General features: G+C 34.3%; 2 protein-coding genes and 1 long non-coding RNA gene across 5 annotated transcripts in view; 1 reads left to right on the forward strand and 2 right to left on the reverse strand.

The window, feature by feature from the left end:
• The window catches only part of LOC121427583 (zinc finger protein 600-like), a 43,978-nt gene extending 34,202 nt beyond the window's left edge, over positions 1-9,776 (reverse strand). Inside the window, exons 1-2 of one of the 3 annotated variants that reach the window (XM_041624047.1) lie at positions 9,555-9,737; positions 1,444-1,593 (exon numbers count right to left, since the gene is read on the reverse strand). In XM_041624047.1, coding sequence (XP_041479981.1) covers positions 1,444-1,558 — 115 coding nt within the window. In that variant the 5' untranslated portion in view covers positions 1,559-1,593; positions 9,555-9,737. Of the gene's footprint in view, positions 1-1,443; positions 1,594-9,554 lie in introns of all 3 variants that reach the window. The other 2 variants (XM_041624046.1, XM_041624045.1) reach the window with 2 other exon arrangements.
• A 2,706-nt stretch (positions 9,777-12,482) lies between these two features.
• Positions 12,483-16,487, reverse strand: LOC121427622 (uncharacterized protein C1orf158 homolog). The gene is made up of 4 exons (XM_041624117.1): positions 16,243-16,487; positions 15,075-15,185; positions 14,332-14,515; positions 12,483-13,820 (listed from the first exon to the last, which is right to left on the reverse strand). The coding sequence occupies exons 1-4, from the start codon at positions 16,345-16,347 to the stop codon at positions 13,513-13,515; spliced, it is 708 nt and encodes a 235-aa protein (XP_041480051.1). The 5' UTR covers positions 16,348-16,487; the 3' UTR covers positions 12,483-13,512.
• A 452-nt stretch (positions 16,488-16,939) lies between these two features.
• Positions 16,940-19,174, forward strand: LOC121427924. The gene is made up of 3 exons (XR_005971721.1): positions 16,940-16,978; positions 18,387-18,511; positions 19,001-19,174. It is a non-coding gene; the product is annotated as an uncharacterized LOC121427924 (long non-coding RNA).
• Positions 19,175-23,253: the final 4,079 nt, after the last annotated feature.

The raw sequence follows: 23,253 nt of genomic DNA on the forward strand, positions 1-23,253 counted from the left end.
AAAGCAAAAAAAATATTTAAAAAAGATAAATAAAAAAGAATAATAATAATACCATCATCTTGTTCCCTATGTGTTACTCTGTATCTGTACCAATTTTCCCTTTGATCAGACCATCCATGGAAGAGATCATCCACCCCCGCCTAGGAAAAAGGGATTAAAATTCTTTACTGGATCTATTCCCAGTGTATATCAGGTTCCCCCCAAGTCTGCACAGTCCCCCTTGTCCGCGCACTTTGGTATCTGCATGATTCTAGTAAAAGAAGATATGCAATGAACACAGACTTTACACATGCAATACATAGACAGATATTCTTTAAAAAATCCTACTCGAAATTAGTGGAAAAATAATGAATTTTTGGCATTTTATGCAACGGCCTCAAAATGCAGACTTTCTCAACAAAATCCCTGAATCGTGTGCAAAGTGAATGGGTGCGCATACATGGGGTACCATTTTTTTTTTCAATCTTAAAAATGATTGCGTGAGGTTTTTTCCAAGAAAGTTCTATATTTATTTTATATCTCTCTGAGATATTTGGTACACTTACTCATGATAATATAAGGAACATTATTAACTGAAAAATTTTGTGAAATAAAAAGAAATTCATGTTAAATCTTAATTCATATTGTTAGGCGTGCAGACTTGTGGACCACCTTTTATTTTTAGATCTTACATGTAATTTTAATCTGGTGACAGACTGCAGGAAAAGTAATATGGCATTCATGTGCTCTGACGAAATAGTGAGCACCAGCAGGGTACATACATGTACAGGATATGATTTTTTCATGGGCTATTTTTATTCTTCACATTGGGGCAATTGATTGGGGGACGGCTATTTCTTTCACCTAAATGGCTGCACGATACTTTTCATGCCATTAGCCATAAAAAGTAATACCGGTATGCCATTTCATGCCATTACTGCTAATATTATTGTTCTATGGAATATTGATTTTTCTAAACATACATGTACTTGTTATTTGTGGAAGTTCTAAGGGTGATTCTTGAAAGTTGGTCATCCCAAAGCATGTATTTTTTTTAACACAAGTGCACACCTAGTTACCATGAATGCGTATAGCATTTTCATTTATTTGACTGCAGGATAAAAGAGCATTGTAGATTAAATGCCTTGCTCATGGGCAAAGGTGTTGCGGCCTGGGATCCAAACCCAGACTTTCCATGTAGGCGCCTTAGACCACTCGGCCATGGCACCTCCACAAAGCATGCAATGTGGTGAATTTTAGGGGCAATTATGCGTTGTCAATAGGCCGAAATCTCCCATTGCCCTTTATTTTCTATGCTTGTAATGTGTCTCGCTATCCTATCTTCCAGCCAAGCCTTTTTATCATGGAAGATTCATGAACTGTATTAAGCCATAGTCATTTGTGATACATCTGTCAATTAGGGACGATTTTAGATGTATATATATAAATAAATAAAATACAAACCTTCTGGCAGGTCAACTTCTTGCTTGATTCTGACAAAATCGGCAGATCCCTCGGAAACTTTGGTCACCGTAACTTCCCTGTCCATTGCATCAGCAACAGAGCTTTCCTCCTCCATCTTGTTTCATGTGATGCTTTCACAGCAAACTTCAGCTGTCGGGGAAAAAGAAAGAAACAGTAACAGATAAATTTGTAGTTCATTGTGATCATGTCATTTCTTCATGTGACTGTGAGGTGAATTTTACAAATTGAATCACTGTTGTCGTTCAACCTTCAAGGTACATCTTGGCCAAAATTCACAGAGAAGATTTGAAGTCCCTACTGGATCCCGTATTTGAATATTAGTTGTAAATAATTATATAAATAATGAAAATTGTTTTATCATATAATTTCAATTATTTACAACTAAAATGTTTATTGCATTTAAATGATTATGATTTGTTAAATTTGTCTATATAATTGTGCTACAAACTAGGTCATTGTAGATGTGTCATCGCGGAATGAGTCAAAGGTCATGCAATTATACAGCATGGGAACATTTTGTAGTTGCAACCAAGTGATCAGTCTGGTAAGAAACCTTTGCAGAAATTTACTCACTTTTTAAAACTATCTTGTGAATCCTTTTAAGGTGAAAACAGGATCAATGGTAATCCCCTTTTTTTCTCAAAATATGAAATGTGGATTCATTGACATACGTATAAACCACATGTCTAGGCTCCGTGATAACAAGACAAAGACATAATATTGGGTCAATCCACATCACATCAACTAATTTTCAGACAATCTGTCACCGACCCTGTTTGATTTTCTTTAAACTCGCACCAAATGTTGCCCTAAGTCTGACGGGAAAATCAGAAATATCTTGCCCCAAGGTCAAATGGTTGCTAAGATATTACCGCCCATAGCAACCAATCCGCACTCAAAGAAATTATTTAAAACTAGCACATCAACGATGTGGAGCTCATCCGGCATCTCACCACATAATTTAACACAATTTTCATTTCAGCACAGTTGACCCTGTAGTGAATTATATTGGTGACATAAATTGAGGATATAGAATTGAAATTGATGAAGAAATGACAGAGGCATTTTTTGTGATAAATTTCATATGAATCAAGTATTAATTATTATCTAGTCAAAGTTTCTTGACTCTGTGTAGAAACCTGGGGCCTGTTGCATGAAATGGTCTTTTGTAGAACCATTCTACGTAAGAACGAGATATCGCTCAACTGTTTCATAAAGCCAATTTGGGCGATACGAAGAATCGTCCTTGGAAAGGCACCTCCAGACATGTCCTACGTCGGCATGATCTTCTTTGCACACTGCCCGCCACCGTCGGCATTGAGAGAAAATGCGTTTACGGCAAGCCACACTGACATATCACCTTTAAACATTTTTTAGGGGGTTGAAGATGCATTTTATCTGGAATGGCGCCAAGTTATTCTTTGTGTGGGGGCTAGTTGTCATCAATTTTAGGTCGACAAGACGACCAAAAACGGATGTAATTTTAACTTCTCCGGGGGGTAATGTAGGCCGAAATATATATTTTTAAAATATATTTTCTTTTATTCTCCCTCCGTCCTATCCCCACCCCTTTTCCATTAAAAAAAGAAAATAAACTTGAACTATCGAAAAGGGCGGCACTGCACTATCTCTCTGCATGACCACTCATGCTTTCTCATTGTAGACAATTAAACAACATAAAAACAAATTTTTTTAAAAGAAATTATGTACGGAAAAAAACGTATAACGTTCAGCAAAAAAAGAACAATACAAAACTAAGATGTTAAACATGCTAAATCATTTATTTATTTTTATTTCATTTTTATTATGATTATCATTTTTTATGAGATTAATTTCAATCAATGAAAATTAATTCTTGGATTTGGGATACAGTGATACAAACAAAAATCGGCAGTAAAAAAAGGTAATTGAATTTAAGATACAGATTAGACTTATAGCTTACGAATCCATCACAATATTTACAATTGGAGATAAGTTCATCAAAGAAAAGATTATGAAAAGTCCATGCGAATAGGCACATACTGGGTATTTCAAATCATAGGGTAAGCCCCTTTCGGCTCCTATGTCATGTTAAAAGAATTGAAATGTTGAACATATATATTTTGTTTATTCTTAAATATTATACTAGTAAACTTCCATGAATTAAGTGATCAACTTTAAATATGACCAACGTTTATGACATATTAATGCATAATTATCACTGTATATAAGTATTCTATAAAAATACAGAATATTGAACAAATAAAATGTCGAAATTACTTAGTTAAATCAATTTTTATATCGGACAAGGGTCTCTTTCGTTGAAATATCAATGAAAGGTGTCTCTAAAAGAACACCGTGTATAAATAAGGGAAATAATGAGAATTTCGATTTTATTCAGTTATACTTGTGAATCTTCAAAGTTTTTTCTCTTTTTACCTCATAAAGTAAGCTCCATACATCAATTCTACAATCAGTAATAAATAAAACACATTTGATCTCCTTTTATTGAAATAAATGATTTTATGAAAAGTCGTAATTCCGAAATAAAAGGCTCAGGGGACGATGAAGACTAAATATTTTTTCGATACTATCGAATATCGATATCAAACGATGTCGCGGACTTGGAAGACAAAATTGTCTTCGTGAAATGGAAAGCGCTGATTTGTCGCCAATCTTCCTATCTTGGAAGAATGGTCCTAGGACGTTCCTACGTATCGCTCATCTCGTCATGCAACAGGCCCCTGGTGAACATTAGCTCTCAGATGGAACAAAAATAACCAAAATCAATCAACAAATAAGTAAGCAAGTTTTGTGAGTTTTGAAAATATATGAATAAATAGCAGATTCAATTTATTTCAAAATTGTATGTTTAAATTTTGTATCACCACATCGAGCTATCATATAAAGCAAACAAAACTGAAATTGATCAACAAATGAAGAAAAAACATTTTGGGGGGGATTTATGAATAAATTTTGCATAAATTAGAATAAATAATTTTCCAGACAAAATTTCAAAATTCTGTGTAAAAGTTTGGTGGGCCTCATGAAGTTGAAAACTATTTTTCTGGTCAAAAAGCCTCCGAAATGGCCATTCTGCATAACATGAGCAAATTCTTGGACTTGCCCGTAAGCATAGCCATAATAAGCCTACATTACCTAAATGATTTTTAGTTTTTTACTCCCTAACTTTAGAACTAAGCCTCCTGGGGCCGATTGCACGAAAGGGTCTTTGCAAGGACCGTCTTTCGTGTGGCCATGCGTTTTAAGTTGGGCCCGCAAATAGGTGGTATCGTTACATTTGCACGACAAGCACAGTAATAATTAATGGTATAAAACTTGAAATACATGTGCTACATGGGTATATTTGGTATCATATTAAAGGGAATCTTTATACCAATTACTTAAAAGAAAAAGAAATACTTGAGATTACTTCGTTTACCAGTAATTAGCAATTATGTAACATCAATTGGCCATTTTTGCATGGTGGTAGACGAGGGGAGCATGACGAGGGGAGCATAAATTTTAATTTCATTAAGAAACTAAATGTGTAACATCACAGTACTTAAATATGTAATAGTTTTGGGGCTCACTAGCTTATTCTTCAATCATAAGTGGGTCAAATTTGAACTTTTCAGTTTAAAGGGTACCTAATTAAGCTAATTAGTATAATTAATTGATGTAAAACATGAAATTAACATGATTGATATTCTGACTGTCTGATGTATAGGAAATGAGGAGAGATAAAATACACTTGTGGGTTACACCTTGAATAAAATTTAGAAGCTGCATAAATTTCAAATAGAAAAGCACAAACTAATTAAAGGCTTCAGAGATAAATCAATCTATTGTTTTAATAATTATGACCTCATGGTTTCAATATTGACAGCGTAGACTTATAGTGATAACTTTGTGTCAGAATCTTCAGATTACTCTGGTAACATAATAGATATAAATACACCTTTTATGCAATTTTGATTAATGAAAAATTTATAACTTGTCAGTTGTTTTTGTTTACACTAATTTTAAATAAGCTCAAGCAGTAATGAGAACTTTTCATTGTGCATTCACATTTTTCCTATATGGGCAGTTCCATAAAATAGTAAACCTTTTGGTCAAAATTTCAAAATCCTACAAACAAAACAAATTAGGTATCACATGAAAGCTAAGAAACTGAAATGTATAAATCTGAAAGAAATAATTTCAAACAATGTATCGTTTCATTTCGACAAGGCATTGAAATCACCATAGCAACAAAACAGAATTTTACTTACTTTCAAAGGTCAAGTTTGCAACAAATTTTAAACCTTTTATAAGCTTTGAAATAATTAAAGTTGGATGTTGTCCAAGTTGTTATTATGTCAGGTTTCTAAAAAATAAGTTAGGTTTTTTCTATTTTTCTTAAATTTCTTAAACCGAATATATTAAAAGCAGGCACTTTCAAATGTACGTCCGACCCCTTTTCACATACACTTTTTTTCTTACAAGCAAAACAAAAGCAGATAAATTTTCCCAAAGTCAGATGCAAAGCAAGCTTGGTTTGTTTAATATATACACCTCAAGGTAGCTCACCACTAGTCCGGGATTTCAAGTTAAGTGGGGGTCGGACGTACAACTTTTTTGTACGTCCGACCCCCTGTACGTCCGACCCCTTTGAAACTTTTTTTTATGAAGTTATCTTTCACTGCTCAGATGTTTTTTGCAAAAGTTTAATATCATAACATCTTTTACTCATATCAATCTTTCAAAATTGAATACAAATTTCAATTTCAATCTAGTTTAAAATGACCTTTTTCGTATTTCTTAACCCAACAAATACTGGGGGCAAAATTCACCTTCCATCTTTAACATTTTGCATGATAGTTCTTTAACACACCTTGAAATCGCTGTATAGTTTTATTGGTTTTTTCTTTGAAGTCTTGCACAAGTTTTGAGACAAATTTCACAAAGAATACCTCACATTTTTGACAACATGTAGATTTTCAATATCTACTCAATATCTATTCAATGGAAACTGCCTACCTTCATCTCAAATTATCACATACATGTAACTTAATGAATTTAGTGGTAATTATGACTGAATAATAGCCTGCAGAAAATTAAAAAAGAATATAAAAATCAAAAACCTACAAATACATGAGAAATTTAATAAACAAAGAAGTTCCATATAAAAGTAGAAATTGCCCTTCCCCTCAATCTCAGGTACAGCAATTGCCCCTCTATGAGAAATAGATCTGCCCATTTGCTATAATGATACATGGATGTCTAGACTATTCTACTTTTGCCTATAGGGGTGTAAGCTAAAAAATGTGAAGGGTTATTCATTTAATTTTGACTTGTTCTCATTTCTTTATTTCTGCATCAACCTTGTTCAAACTTGGTACAAATGATCCTTGGTTGATACCATGTGTGTGTTGATGAGGTCAAAGGTCATCTAGGGGTCAAAAGGTCAAAAGATAGGAGGCCATTTAGTCATTTTCTGACAGATTTTGTTTAAGTCAATTTTTTTGTTTGCATCAATATTGTTCAAACTTGAAATACAAAATCAGAGGGTAATACAATATTTTTGTTTTAAGATGATAATTTCTAAGGTTATTTAGGGGTCAAAAGGTCACTTTTGCTCATTTTGTTATTCAAGGTCAATTGTTCAAGCTTTCTAGGGGTCAAAAGTTAACTTTTGATACTGGTAGTTTTTTATGTGTATTGTATTCAAATGTATTCGAACTTGTAACAAATTATCAGTGGGTAGTACCACATATTTGTTAAAGAGGATGGAGAGGTCGAATGTCATCTAGGTGTAGAAATGTCAAATGACATATTTCTGCATTAATTTTGCCCAAACTTGGAACAAAACGATCAGTGGGAAAAATTACATGTGTTCTTGAGGATGGAGAGATCAAAGGTCATCTAGGGGTCAAAAGGTCATATTGCATGTTTTTTTATTGCAACATCAGGGAAGACTCATGGTTCGTAACCCACCTTGTAAAAACAAAGTTTGTAACAGAACAAGTTTTTTTAATGTTGAAGAAATTCTTTGTCATGTCTTTTGCAAACCATTAAAAAAAATACATTTTACTTGAAGTTTAACAGTATCCTGCATTGTGTGAATGGTTAAGTTGCTTCATTATTGATGTGATCTAAAAATGTAGATATCAAAATGGAAACAGTTTAAACCCACTGACTCATTTGTAATAGATATGAGGTGCATTTTGCTTGACTGTAAAAAAATCAGTATGGGGGTCGGACGTACACTGTCTGAATGCATGTCAACTTTAATCAAGCATAACTCTTCACCAGCATCAGATTCATTTGTTAATTCCGTCTTATGTGAAAGACAACTAACCAAACAGTATGTATATTAAAAAAATCCAGTTTAGAATGTCTATGTTTTGTGTAACTGATCGTCAAAGGGGGTCGGACGTACAGTGTGCAAATATTTTGCACAATGTACGTCCGATCCCTTCAAAGTGTACATCCGACCCCAAATAGATCAGCCTGTAACTAAAACAAGGCAATGCCTATTAATTTCTTTGCTTCATTTCTTGTAAGATTCATCCTTTAGCTAACAGCTCATATTAGAATTTTAGTACCTGCAACACAAAAATCACAGAGATTTTGACATGAAATCTAAAAGCATAAAACCTGCTTTCGTCTGATGTACGTCCGACCCCTCACATTTTTGCCCATATTTTCTATTCTTCATATTGCAGCCTGGTCCTGTTATGGTGTAATGATAACCTAGGTCACATGTTGTGATATACTAAAATGAATAAAACACTGCTATCAAATTAAAGGAGATACAGCTCTTAAATGTGTCCGAATGTACGTCCGACCTTTATGGAATGACCCTATATTTATATGTTAAACCTGACTCTCAGTTGTCAACCTGTGGTCCACCGGTCTTTGAGCCAAGAGGTGACGAATCCCACAATTTGAGTCAAATGAAAATCATTTTTTATTCATAATAACCACAGTAAATATATCATAATATACTGGTTAGTGTTTGCAAGTGTATTTATGCAACTAAAGGCAAGACTAATTAATATTTTAGGGGTAAATCAAGCATTGATACATATTAACCCGCAAAAATTGTGATGTGAAATTTGGTCTCAAAAGACGATTGCGCCCAGTTATTTTGGTAGAGTTATCCCCAACAAGTTATATATCACTGGAAAGGTCTCACTCTAAAGAGTTGAAATATGCATGTTATTTCCCTATAGGGTGTAAAGTTTATTTGATTCTCAGATTTATGGGGAAGTATGTTTTTTTCACAGTTTTCCACATATTTTGACCTTTAACTTTTTATGACATTACCCTATGCCTTTTCTGATTGCATTTTTGAATTCCTCAGACAATTTCCTTTCAGAATATATATACTTTTATGGGTAAAGGATGTCAAACATAAGAAAAAAATACAATTTTATAAAATGGTGCGATTTTCGAAGAAAATTTGAGTTGTAACGGAAATGGGCCCAACTCAAAACGCATGGCCGTGTCACCCATCTTTTATGATGCGCCATGGCATGTGAAACGCATTTCAAATAAATCATCTGCAAACACATTTCATTCGTCCGTTAAAATAAACGAAATATTTGTTTATAATGATGTGATATATCATCATGATCATGAAATTGTATAAAATTTGATTTAAAAGCAAGAACAAATTTAATTCTTATCATATAAATTTCAGAAACACCCCTGCTTATAATTATAGCGTATCATAAAAGTTTAAAGATGGGCGACACGAAAGACGGTCCTTGGAAAGACCCTTTCGTGCAATCGGCCCCTGGCTAATCAGACCCTCAATCTCAGCATTCACTTTACACTACTCCAGTAACTCCACAGTCCACACACACACCACTACCACTGATGCGGTGTAGCCGGCGATTTCTCTTATGTGTTATTCTAATGTATATATCCAGGAATCGTGATATGACATATTCATTTGTGTGCCTCAGAAATTACACACGCTCGTATGGCAATGGCCAACTGACCCGCGTAGTCTACACAATGAGTCGGTGCTTTCGCAAAATCACAGGGAAAATCAAAGACTATTTTCTGTATTAAAACTGATAAAAAAATGATTTAATAAACTATTCGTCTGCACTTACCGTTATATTGTCGCTATACCATCTTCTCATGCACAGCTTCAGTGATTCGCATCAATTTTGGGGGGATTATTATCAGAATTGAACCTCAGTCAAAGGTAGGTCTGGAACCGCGACCGACGCCACACAATAAAAAGATAGCCTCTTTTCAAGGAGAGTTTAGCAAACAGACGCGACGTAACGTAAAAATAATATAGTAGTATCCACTGGCCTGCAAGCTGTACTACACTAATATAAATTGGCATGGTAAAAATAGCCACCCTCTAACTTATAATATCTGCACGAAACTGAAAAATTAAAATCGATAGTAAAAACAAATAGTCCAGCCAGTTGTGTTTCTTTCCTTCTCTTTTAAGTTTTTTTTTATTTCAAACATATATTCCCACAATTATATATTGTGCAAATACTTTGGGGAAATGAAAAAATAATTTGAGAAAAAAATTCCAGTAATAATAGAGAGAACGAATTAAGGCTCACCACTAAACATGTTAAATTACTTCAAATGAGATCCCCGAACCTAGCTGAGATCCCCCGTCATTCCCCTCATTTGAAGAATTAAAACAAAACATATAACAAACTTATTTTTTAAATGCCGATGTATACTACTTGGAGAAAGTGGATCGAAGCAAGTGTTCGATAATGGAAAACAGCTAGTGATCACTTGTCAAATACTATACAGTCTGATTCAAGGAGGTTTGTGTGAAACTGTTTTTTTTTTCAAGTTACCTCATCCATTTTTTTGTGTGTAGGGAGCTGACAAAGATAGGTTGGATACCCCCAGTCAAAAAAAAATATCCATGTTTTCGTATGCATCAAACAATTATTTGTAATCAACCCAGGGAGCATAACGTGTATTAGTGGCCATATATAGACACGTACGGGACTAGGGTAATTTATGGTCAATATATTTATCAAACTGAATAGTGAAAACAGAAATTATGCACTTCCCACAATATGGACTGAGGTCTAACGTGTGGCAGTGTCATGACATCGAGGAACAGACTGGAACCTCAAAAAAAAAGTTTTGTCGCGATACCTCTCCTAATTCTTTCAAAATTCATGACCGATTGAGACTGGGGTAGAAAGAGAGAACTTTTCGTTTTATTATTGAGGTTGAGTCTGTGCCTCGATGTCACGATATTGCCACACGTTAGACCTCGATCAGTCCATAAGTGCATAATTTCAAAAAATATTTTGACCATAAATTACCCTAGTCCCGTGTCTAAGGCCAAATACACGGTAAGCCCCTGGGCTCCCGCCCGGCAGGATCAGCTCCCTGGGTTAATTTGTAAATATGATCGAGTCCTTCACCACTACCTTTATACTTCTTTTGAGTTCTTCTTTAAAAAAACGTGCTTAACCATGAAAGTTTCCCCCATGCCAATGTGTCCCCCCTCTCTCTCTCTCTTGTTTGTACCATATTCGCCCATCAAAATATTTGCATATTATTTGATCATCTCTCTCCCTCCCAATTTCTCTCCATCTCTCATGTCCCTCTTCCCATCTTTCCTTACATACCCCTCCATCTCTATATATGACAATAATAAATCTGATTTCTAAGGTGACACAATACTCCCCCCCCCTCCCATGATTTGTTGAGTGGAAATTGAATTTTCATATATATACTCTCTCAACCTTGTGAGAAAAAAAATAATGTGTATACACTTTTATTTGAAATAAAAAGATGATTTCAGTCAATATTGTAATATCTTCGGCTTTTGTTTCTTGATTCATTATGGTCCAGACTTGAATTGAATCCCTTCGTCCAATTCACAAACACAGTACACATATGCAAATCATGTTCCCTTTGACTTTATTCTAGAATTGATTTATTTCATCCAGGTAACAGCACTGTAATATAAACATATATATTTACATTCACATTTCTTTCCAAACAATTTTATCACCAATAAAGCACATGATTTTGCATAGATCAATTTGATCACATTAATTGATACTGACATTTGGTATAGCCTTGCATCATTCATGGTAAGCATATGAAGTATAAAGTTTTGCATCCAACATTACATAATTATGTATTTGTGATCTCATGGGAAAATGTATATTCCAAATTTTTTATGCGCCAATAAAGGGGTAAAAAAAGGCTTATATTGTCATTCAACTTACGAAAATCAGAAGAATCTTTGAAGAAACTGATTTGTTAGCACAGTAAAGCTTTGAGTCCAAGCAAAAATACTAAATTTAAACTATACAAGTAAAAGGTTTACATAGTTGGTAATTCACACATCATTTTTTTTCTTCGTTTGTTTGGTGTTTTATTAAGCAAGGTAAGATTGAGATCAGGGGGGGGGGGGTGAAAATGAAAGCTACAAAAATGTTTTCATATGGGTGAAGAGATTTTGAATATTAAAGGGAAAATGGAATTTCGTTAAGATTCTTTGGAATACTTTCATGATACATCTTCATAATTTCATATTTATAAAATCTAAACATATTAAATACTTTGGTTTACTCGTTTGTTGGGCATCGTCCTAATAACAATAATTATACCTGCTTATATAGCGCTTAATACTTACTTTGTAAGAAGTCTCTAAGTGCTCTACAGTATATGCAGCATAATTACCCTGGCTTTAGCAGTGCAGCTATTGTGCGCGCTGCGTAACAAGGAATAAATTCCTGCCAGGTTTTCATTTACCTCACCTGGGTTGAGTGCAGCACATTATGGATCAATTTCTTGCTGAAGGAAATTATGCAATGGTTGGGATTCAAACCCACGACCCTCTAGTTTCAAAGTCCGGAGCCTGGGCCACAACGCTGCTTAATGTTACAGATGTGTGCCCTGTTGCATAAAACCTGTGATTATTATTTGTTTTAGTAATCATATGGAGATCTTGAATTTGATTGGCTATTGAACCATGTTTCTTGTAATTGATGGAAGATCATTTACTCTTATTGGTATTGTTCACACACTAGAGAATAGAGAATGCAACTGGAGTTGGACATGTGCTTACTATTGCCTTTGATTGATCAAACACAAATTCACATAGAAACGTGTGAAACTTGATCATTTTCTTGTTCAATTTGGCAATGAATGTGAATAAGTGGGACTACACAATATCAGGTTATCAGAGTCCAATGGGATTACATGTAGTACACCAAAACTTTACAAAGTCATCAAGGAGTATGGGCATATGACCGAAAGTCTGTAACAGTAATAAGAGTTTAATTAGACATACGACTTCTAATTGAACTCTTCTTTGCAATATGTCTGAACATGATTTCATACAATTACAACTGTACACTGATTTATTCTCCATACAAACAACTTACCAATCAACTTAGATACAGGAAAGAAAATAAAGGCTGCACCATGAAGAGATCTGACTATAAAAAATGGATCAGAGAATACTGTTCATAAAATATCAATTTTGCATAGCAATACATGATCATGTAATAAAATAGTATAGCATTATGGTATAAACATGCGAATCACAGCACAAAATAAAAGGCAAATCATCACAATATAAACTGTATGCCAGGATCATACATGTACATCAAACATCTATATTATAGGATTTGTTGGAATTAATATAAGCTGCCATTATAATAAGCAAAACAGTTTTAGTTTTAATTACTTTTAGACATGTATATTGGTCATAAAAGTTCAAGATTTACTATCTGAAAATAAAAATTTAGATATGTGGAGGAATTATGACAATATGCATCAATGATCTTTTCTCACAAAATATAAGTAATTCCTGTCAATGAATGATGAAGTAACCAATATAGAATTTAAAATGCATGATATGAAATACATGTACTCAAAATATACTTTGATCAAACTACATGATGCTTTTCCAGGTGGTCTACAAATGACTCTCATGTTCACATTCATCATGGCCTGAATAAATAACATTTCAGAATGACGTCCTTTCAACGTTCCTGTCACTGATCGACACCTTAGTCAACAGTTCACATTGTCTCTTACACTTCAGTCTCTTCAAACTGAAACGGGCGCAGGGCCGGGTCTGGACACAGCCTCGTTCCTCGTCCTCATATGCATTTGTTCCGGAGTTTGGAGGATGGAGGTACTGCGCAGGTTGATATCCTTGTTGATCTTGTTGACGGGATGCATTCTTGATGACAGTGACCTGTGCGGGGCGAAGTGTTCGGTGACAAGAGCGGCCTTTGGTTTGTTTTTGTAGTCTAGTCCATACGTTGTGCTGTAATTATTCAGCCTTTTGGCCGCTTCTTCTTCTTTCCATTTCTCCTGCAGTCTGTCTCTCAAACCAAAGTTTGTAGGTTCACCTGTTGAAGAAAATTGCACAGATATTAAAGATTAATACTGATGAAGAAAAAATATAATTTGAAACAATGACTTTTATGAGAGAGCTGAGAAAAAAAAGAGGAAAGAGATTACCATTTGTTTTTTCTTCACTACTCGTCTCAGGTATTTGGTATGATGTAAGGTGGTGCAATTAACAATTACTAAGTAATAATGAATAGAATTATTGATATAGTGTAAAACAGCTATTTCTCCTTGATTTTATGCCTACATGTCTTGATACACTACCAAAATCAGAAGCATATCTTCATGCAACTTTTTACAGTTATGCCTAGAGCTGACGCACACATGATATGTAACGCAAAATCTCATTGATTAATATGCAGTGGTATGCATCCTCTTAGCATGATTTGACCAATACAGTGATGGCTTTTATAGCACATGCAACTGGAAAATTAAACATAATATTATATAATAAATTCATATTACGCCCCCACCCATTTGGTTCGTGAAAGCAATGGGTTTAAACCTCACCTTTCACGGGATGATCGGTTTTCTCAGGCTCCCAAGCTAGTTTTTGGCCATCCCAGTGCCTCAGCTCGGGAAGCTTGTCACTCTCCAACCTCTCGCGTTTGTTGAACTGTTCATCATACCACGAGATGAGATTGTTCTTTAGATCCTTATTATGGTGAGCGAAAATCAAGGTTTGATCAAGGCCCTGTGTAACGAAAAAAAATGATTCATGTTAAAAATGACTTATTTCAAATACCAGCATGGAAAAAAATATTAATTCCTTCATTCTGTACATATGGCTTATGGGACCATACTAGCGGCACCCCCCCCCCACCCCCATGGGTTTATTCAGGCTATCCTGTTGAATAAAGAAAAAATATAAGTTTAGAAATAGAAAGATAAACATCCTAATAATAAGAAACTTGATATGAAATATCTTACTAATTTCTTAAAGACTTCAGTTCAAATATCTTTGTCCTGGCAGGGAATAATTTTCCTGGTATCGCATCGCAAAATTTGCTCCTTATAATTTTGTGATCGCTACACAAAATTTCATAAGTGTAGCAAGTTTTGACATAGAACGAACTGTTCAGAGCACAGTTAAACGCTTTTCTCTAATAATCACAAATGTTAATCAAATTTGAGAAGTAAAATTATTCCCTGCCAGGATTTATGAAAATCTAGTGAATTATAAAGCGGAATCAAATGAGGGGAGGGTGGCTTTTACTTTTTTTTTTAATGAAAGAAAATTCAATTGAACTTACTTCATTTTTCATTTTGGCTGCTCTTCTGGTCATAACATCTGGAGCAAAATTCCTGTTGTTCACATAATCCTTTCGATGAGTTGATGTGTGTTTCTCTCCTCCTTTCTCAAACTGTAAATAAACAAAAAGTAATAAAAATCATAAATTGTAAGTACATGTACAGTAGAGTGCAGTCAGACTTGATCAGAAATGTTAAATTCTAAAGAATACCCAAAACCACATGTACATGTTAAATAGTTACCATAATCTTGATTGTATTAGCTTGAACTTGAGAACATGTAAAACTCACTGTTGATTGAATTTTAGATTCTAAGTTTTACAGTGTCCAAAATTCAATCCCCAAGCCAGTAATATTGGATTAATCCCAGCCAGACGAGTTTAAGATATTTTACTTAAACTTTCATTTTGGTCTATTAAAGGGCTAAATGGAAGAGGAAAAAGTAGAAGGAAAGGGGAAACATTTTATGTTGTTTCGTTTGGGTATCTCTTTCCAGAAATTGAATTAACAAGCTGGACTTCTCCATCATATCTACCCAGTTGTTGTGTCCGGACAGGTTGTGTGTCCTCAACTTTAAACAATCATTTGAAAAAATTAACAAGCATAGTTTCACCAACTTTACACAAAATGTTAGGCAATATTATCAAAGAGAACAAAATAGAAGACGATTACAACTACTGAATTCATATTTTAGTGTAATCCAAAGGCAAAAAAGATGGATTCAAAATGAAAAAATAAAGTGTTAGTACACCAACCCCCAAAACGAAAGGCCTAGATCTAGCATTCTACTTTAAATTCTAGGCCTAATCAATAATCATATTTTAAAGTGTGTTTTCTAGCTCGAGCCTAGACTAGAATCCTCGATGTCTATTTACATAAATACATGCAAGATCTAGAACTTTCTGACTTTAAAATTTATCATAGGGCCTAGGTTTTACTTGGCCATTTTCAATTTAAATAATTTATTTTCTGACTTGTGTACTCCTCTCCTGTCCGCCACAATAAAACCAGCAGTAGGCCGCATGCAATCCCGCGCAGGAGTCGGTAACTAAGGGAGCATAGCGGGCTGGAGGCGGCCGTTTCAAGACCGCTGGTGTGCAACAGGTGTTTTCGGCTGCCGGTGTGCAGCAACCTGCGGAAAAAATGGGGGAAAGAAATTGCAAAACTTACCTTGTGTCTTTCCTCGGACCAATTCCCGATGAGCACTTTTCCCGCATATCTCTGCTCTATCCTCCATCCTGGCAGATTCCATTTCTTCGGGTCACCGTGAGCCATTTTATAGAAGTTGTTTGTGTTGGGGTTGTGTTGTTAAAAATGGGGATCCTTCCTAGTTCCTACGCCCCGATTTTCAGTCTGTGTGTGATCGAGAGAAATGCAGAAAGGCGCCGCGATACCACGTAAACACGTGTATTGTTTGTGTACGTGTACGGGGATACCACCTTTATTATCACAGAGATACGATCTTACGTATACGTAAGCTCCCGAAGGGAGCTAGAGAGGCAACTCTTTTCGCGCGTTTTTGATTTTCCATAGGTTTTGTACATAACAAACATGGCTGCCATTTGTCCAATTTGAAGGTTGATTTTGGAAGGTCAATGTTTAATTCATGAGTAATGACGTCAAAATACGCACAATGAACTTGTATGATTGGATAAAACGCTAATGTTTTATTCATGTCCTCATGCATTAAACATTTTTTTCCGTCCCACAATTCCCTACGATATCTGTGCGAAGTGTCGTTCTTTTTGATTCTGCGAAATTCAACTTTTTGAAATACAATAGCAAGTCTAATTATCTGTTTTTAGAATTGATGTTTGAAATCATGATTTCTGAGTGAACTTCAAAGGAGCAGAAAATCTTGGAGGAAACATTAATATCAATCTAATGACATTCCATAGGAATAAAAGTAAGTTAAGTTCAATTCCTTACTTTGATCTTAGTTGAAATTGTAATGTGTTTGCTGGGGTTCGGCGTCGCATGCATGGCTTTATGTGCAGTTTACAACGCAAACCACAATTTCCATATTTCCATTTCTTTTTCCTGTCTGATCCTAAATAAGTCTGAAATCTGACTGACATATTTTCTCAGAAAATAACATAGTTTTTCGTAGAACTAAGTTGGTTAATTGGGATGCTTCATGTCCGCCCTTATTAAATCTGTATTTCAGTTCTTATTGTCAAATATCAGGGGTAGATGTGGACTTGTTTACGGCAAAGCTGCATCAAAATTAAGCCAAATACCGTATTATAGCCAGAGCGGGATGCGGACTTTGATATCGCCGGTGTCAGCCGGCTGCGAAATTGGCGAGGTCATTAGCGTGTTGGAAATTAATTGTCAAACAAGCTTGAGTTGAAATTTGAAGTTATAGGCCATGGGCCTAGTACTGACCTAGTACCGCTATTTCAATATAATTATCTGCATTTAAAATTAAATGAAATTAAATCTAAATGAACTGAATCTGTTTGGAATGATATTGGTAGATTTTGCCATGCTCATGGAATGATTTGAGACAGATGTTAATGTTTTTCTTTTTTAAAATAAAAGTAAGGCCCTAGGATAGGTCTAACTTAGATATAGATTTTTAAAAATAAAATTCTAGACCTGTCTGGTTTCACTTTTTTTCTACAAAGATTTAAGTTAACTTTATTTTAATTCCTGGCTGGACCATTGGACTAAAATATAATTAGCCTAGCAACGGAGTTTAATGATTTTTTTTTCGGGGGGGGGCAACATTTCTTTGTCAGGGTTCAAACTGCTCAATTGTTTTTGGAAGGGTTGAGAAAATTTATAGTGCCCTATTTTGAATTGTTTAAGTATAAGGCTAAGCAAAGAGAGCAGCTGATCCAATTGATTTATCTTTATTGTCCTCACTTGGTGTTATGTGTGGTGAAAGGCAAAGGGTCATTTAAACCTGCCAGCAAGTGAGCTAACCCTATTTTAAAATAAAAATCAAACTTAAAGAGGAACTCACTTAACGTAGAGATTCAAATCAGACATGTTTATAGACTAGTGCAAAAAATTTAATGATTGTATCGCACTGATGAATGAGCGAGAGCCATATTATCACACAAATGATAATTATCCTACATCTGTCAAAGCTGGCTTGGTGTATATACATATTGAAGATTGACAAAAGACCTCACTATAGTAGGCCACGTATGCTTGAACCATTTAGTTTTTGGTCAAGACCTGCTTTTTTCTAGTTGGGAATTGTGAAAGCTGGAAACTCTGAAAAAATTGTTTTAAGAGAGGAATTTTGTTTATCACTTTTGAAATTTTTAACTGTAAAGTATTGTATGTATATTGAATTGCAGATCCAATGGGATCCAGTTCTTAGCAGTCCCAGCCTAGTCAGAAGTACAAAGTCAAATACCATTTGCACATCACCAAGAGGTACAATCTGATGAGTAACAGGATATCTGATCTAAAAGCTTGCCAGGTATGCTTGTTTTCATAAAAATATAAAAAAAACTATTTTTTCTGAATCATGTTATCCCATAAAGTAAAGCTCCATGATGAGATAATATTCTTTTGGATTCAAATTCACCAGTATTTCCATTATCATCAATGCATACTTATTGTCCATGTCTCTTAGCTATATTAATCATACATAAAATCACTTTAAAACTCAGTTACTCTGAAGACAGAAATAAAAAAGGACAAAATATTGAGATTAATCTTTCGATATATATTTGAATGGGTTTTCACACTTAATAAAAAAAGTTATATGAATAATGATCTATAATAGTGATCTATGATTTTTATCTGGCAACATAAGTTACTACATGTGCATTTTCTAAATAATATTGCATGGAAGAGTAGGGGCTCATAAAAAGTTTAAAACTTCTAAATAAACTGGACTAGATGAGTAAGAATAATTTATATCAGCAGCTCATTTGGTTCCTTTCTCTTTTTGTTTACTATGCAGGTTTCACAAGCTGTTTGAGTATCACCAGGGCAGATCAAGAAGAAATATGAAGGCCAGGTTCATAAAAAGCAGTTTCTTCATTGCAATTACAGATTTAAAAACTTGAATGAATTTAAATAAATGTGTCAATACATATTGAATGCTGCTTAAACTACACATCTGTTGAAAAAAAGATTAATTTTAATGTTCTAATCATCTACATGTAGTACTTATAGTAGTGAAAGCACTTTGAATAATATTAGTAGTTTGAAAGGGATAGGTTGTATTCTGGTAATCTAAACAATGCAGAAAGGGCCTTTACTGAGGTCTGGGCTATGTAACATACATGCCTACAGACATATAAAAGGTGATAAGAAATAATGGATTTTCATTGAAAAAAATTTGCATAATAAAAACAATGTGACAGAACAAAGGGCGAAGAAATCACTCTCAGTCCTGGACCCCAATTCATTAAAGGGGAAGTTCACCCTGAAGAAAACTTTGTTGTAAAAATAGCAGAAAAATTAGTAAAAAATATTGGTGAAGGTTTCAGGAAAATCCGTTAAAAAGTAAGAAAGTTATTAGAGTTCAAAGTTTTGGATTTGTGACGTTATAGACGAGCAGCTGCCCCATGTGTTATGTAATATAACATGCATGAATTTCAAATTTTGTATGGTTCCTGATGACTTAATTTTGTTTTCTATTCATGATCGGGTATGAAATGATTTGTCTATTGATACACAAAAGGTAGAGTGAAAACCATTTTCAATTTTCTGTAAAAATGATACTTATTTGATTTTTTACCATTCGCTATGTATGAATGCTGCTCGCATATGACGTCACAAATCAAATAATTGAAATTCTAATAACTTTTTAATTATTTGATGAATTTTTCTCAAACTTTTGGAAATATTTTTTATTATTTTTTCTGCTATTTTTACAATAAACTTTTTGTCAGGGTAAACTTCCCCTTTAAGACTAACCACTATTCTAACTTTGAAATTCTGGTAATTACTATGGAAACATTAAAGCAACAGATCAAAATTGGGGTTCCCATGCTAGTTGCTAGTTACATTTGGGGCCAATTTACCACAATTGAAGTCCTTATGAAACAAGAACCTCTATGTATTGCTGGACATTAAGCTGTTGAATTCATTTTCTGGGGGAAGTGAAAAGTTGCACTATTTTTTTTTCGTTTTTAATCTCTTTGTTTTTGTAACACTGTATTGTCGATGTCCCATATAATGAACTAGATTAGCTCTGGAAATAAAAGAATTTGTTGGAAATAGAACACAGCTCTAGCAGCACTTCACAACAATAGACAATAAGCAACTTTGTTACTGATTTTCTAATGTGCAGATTTGGGAAGGCACTCTTTAGAGAAATGTGGCAATGTGCTCCCCTTTTTTTATGAAGTGTCCCCGATTAGATTAGCATGCTATTTCTTGTCAGCAAATGCTGTAAGTGAATATACGTACTTATTTTTTTCAAATTTTTTTCTCTAGATTTTACCCAAAAAATACATCCCCTCTCTTGTAATATCCTTGCAATTTCTGTTGCACTCATTATAGGCATTTTGCTGATGTAATTTGATGCTTTGGTGAGAAAAAAGAGAAAAAATATTTTTATCATGTATTCAAAAATTTATTAATTAATAAACATTTTGATTTGAAATATTACTTTCTAATCTTGATATTCGTGATTTAATTAATCCACCAATTTATATTCCGTGAAAGATATGTGATGATGATGTTATTGCTACCAAACTGTGTTGTGATGAAATGGCACTGAAGATTACTTCTATATGACTGGAATATGATGGTGCTACTGATTGATTGATTGATTGATTCTGTATGTCGAGTATCCATGCATGGGTATAATACTAATACAACAGGTAGTTAGTATCAAAATAACATGCGTGGCAAGATAGCCCATAAAAGCCATTGCAACATGGCATACTGTGACATTCAGGTGCAGCTGAATTAAAGACATGAATGAGTTTGATTTTAAAAGTGGGATAGAAATTAAAATGAAATGAGAATAATTGTTTGCTCGCATGATTATGTGGAATGTGTGTGTGTGGAAGAAAGAGAGGGGGGGGGGTGGAATCGATATAGAAATATAGGGGGTGGGCAGGTACAAAATTTTTATTTTATTTGGAAGTGACCTTTAAGATAGCCTTGATGAGAGCAAATACATGGGGGGGGGGGGGTACTGGGCTCTCTTGTTCCCATCCCAAACTCAGACTTTAAAAAACAAATCTTCATAAGATTTGCACCAGATTGTTCATTTCAATTTCAAAATAAAGACAAAATGACCTGATTGCTCTCTTGCTCAGATTTTTCTCATCATTTTAAGTATTTACCCCACCCCCAAAAATAATAAACAAATATTTGTGGCTATTCATGATGTGTATAAATGAAAATAATGGGCAGTGATGAACACCTGATGAATAGAGCAAGCAGATCCCTAAGTTCAATCCTACTAATGAATCTATTGTAAGCTTCCAAAATGTCTTCCAGGGAAATATCTAGCAAATAAATAAGTGAATTAATTGATGTAGTAATAATCGCGAAAGAATTAAAAATATGTAAACAAGAAAAGATGAATAAACAACTGAATACCTTGAGGGGGGGGGGGTGAACGGGGAATGATCAATGACATGAATTTACCAAAGACGCAGCTCTATGAATACATTTCATATTCAATCACGTCGCGTATTATGCTAATTTGTGACAGTTTGCTTATTTGCATATTTTTACGCTGTGCGCGCAGGCCAATTTATGACCACGCCTCTGTTTCGCTGGTGTGCCATGAAGTTGCGGTGTCCATAGCCTAGTACGCGAAAAATGGGAGCAGTGTGCACTTTTGACCTTCCAAAATTTCCCCATGTCTGACCGGATGCAGAAGCGGAGTTTCCACCCCCTGCTTTATTATACTTCGTATTGTTGACGTGTTGTAGTCAAGGAGGCGGAGTCCCAAACTTCCCTGATCGGATCGGAGCGACCCATCAGAGACAGAGGTCATGGCCGGCCAGCTATAATAAGTGGAAGAGAATTAGAAGAGGGGGCCGGAGAGGGGGGGGGGTCTTAGCCGGACTTACATATGAGTGGGGCCCCCTGGGATGGGCCACGCATCTTGAGAAATGTTCTTTGAAAAATGAGATGGGGGAAACTTTCGCGTATTTTACTATCATATGTAATTTTTCAAATGTTTTCAAGAACTTTTATTTGAAGTTGAAAATATATATTTTTTTGTTTCTTTAATCTATACACTGATATTTTTATTTTCATTTAATGTGTTTTTAAATGTGAGGTTTTAAATGGGTTTTGTTGGCTCCTTATCTAAACACTTTGAAATTAATTTGGAATTCGAAAAGCTCTAGAGGAGTTTTTCAGCAGCAACTATATTTATATTCTCTCTTTCTTTTTTTTGCAAGTGGTTCTAAAGTTCACCCTGACAAATAATTTATTGTAAAAAAAAGAAAACAAATAATTAAAAAATATTGATGAAGGTTTGTGGGAAGCCCATCAAAGATTTAAAAAAACGTTATCAGTAGTTTGTTCTTTTTCATTTGTGATGATATGCGAGCGGCTTAAAAAATCAATTAAATGCCAGTTTCTGTTTGTTTGATCATTTATTTTCCATAATCATATGAAAACAGTTCATTACAATACAAATTAAATACATGCAATAATATACATTCATAAAAGTAAAATACATATAAACAATTTACAGAATGCCTTTCAATGAAAACAAGAAAGGGAATACATGCTAAATTATTTGAAAATGAAAACAGGGAAACCAAAATAAGGCCATGTGGCCCTGTAAAATAAGTTCCCTTATATCTAATACAATAAAAATATATTATGTGTTACTGAAAGACATGTTTACAAAAAATAAACAAACATGAAATTTGTCAGAGGAACATCGACAAACAAAAATATGGCAATACATGCACTACTTGGGGTATATACATGTACATGTTAGTATTTGGATAAAAAGAATATTTTCAAATGTTTTTTTAAATAAGTTTTGATTATTACAAAGAGAAATATAATTTGGTAATGAATTCCAAATGATTGGTATACTACATCGAGGACGCTTTTCTTCATACATAAATAAAACTTTCCAACGATGAAAATTATATCGATTTCTTGTATTGTAATTGTTGCACATTAAGATTTAAAGAGAACATAGTGGAAATATCATATGGAAGTAGATTGTGAAAATACAAGTAACCCAACACTGCTGTTTTTGATACTGATATAAAA

Source organism: Lytechinus variegatus, chromosome 14 (assembly GCF_018143015.1).
Source record: "Lytechinus variegatus isolate NC3 chromosome 14, Lvar_3.0, whole genome shotgun sequence".
NCBI lineage: Eukaryota > Metazoa > Echinodermata > Echinoidea > Temnopleuroida > Toxopneustidae > Lytechinus > Lytechinus variegatus.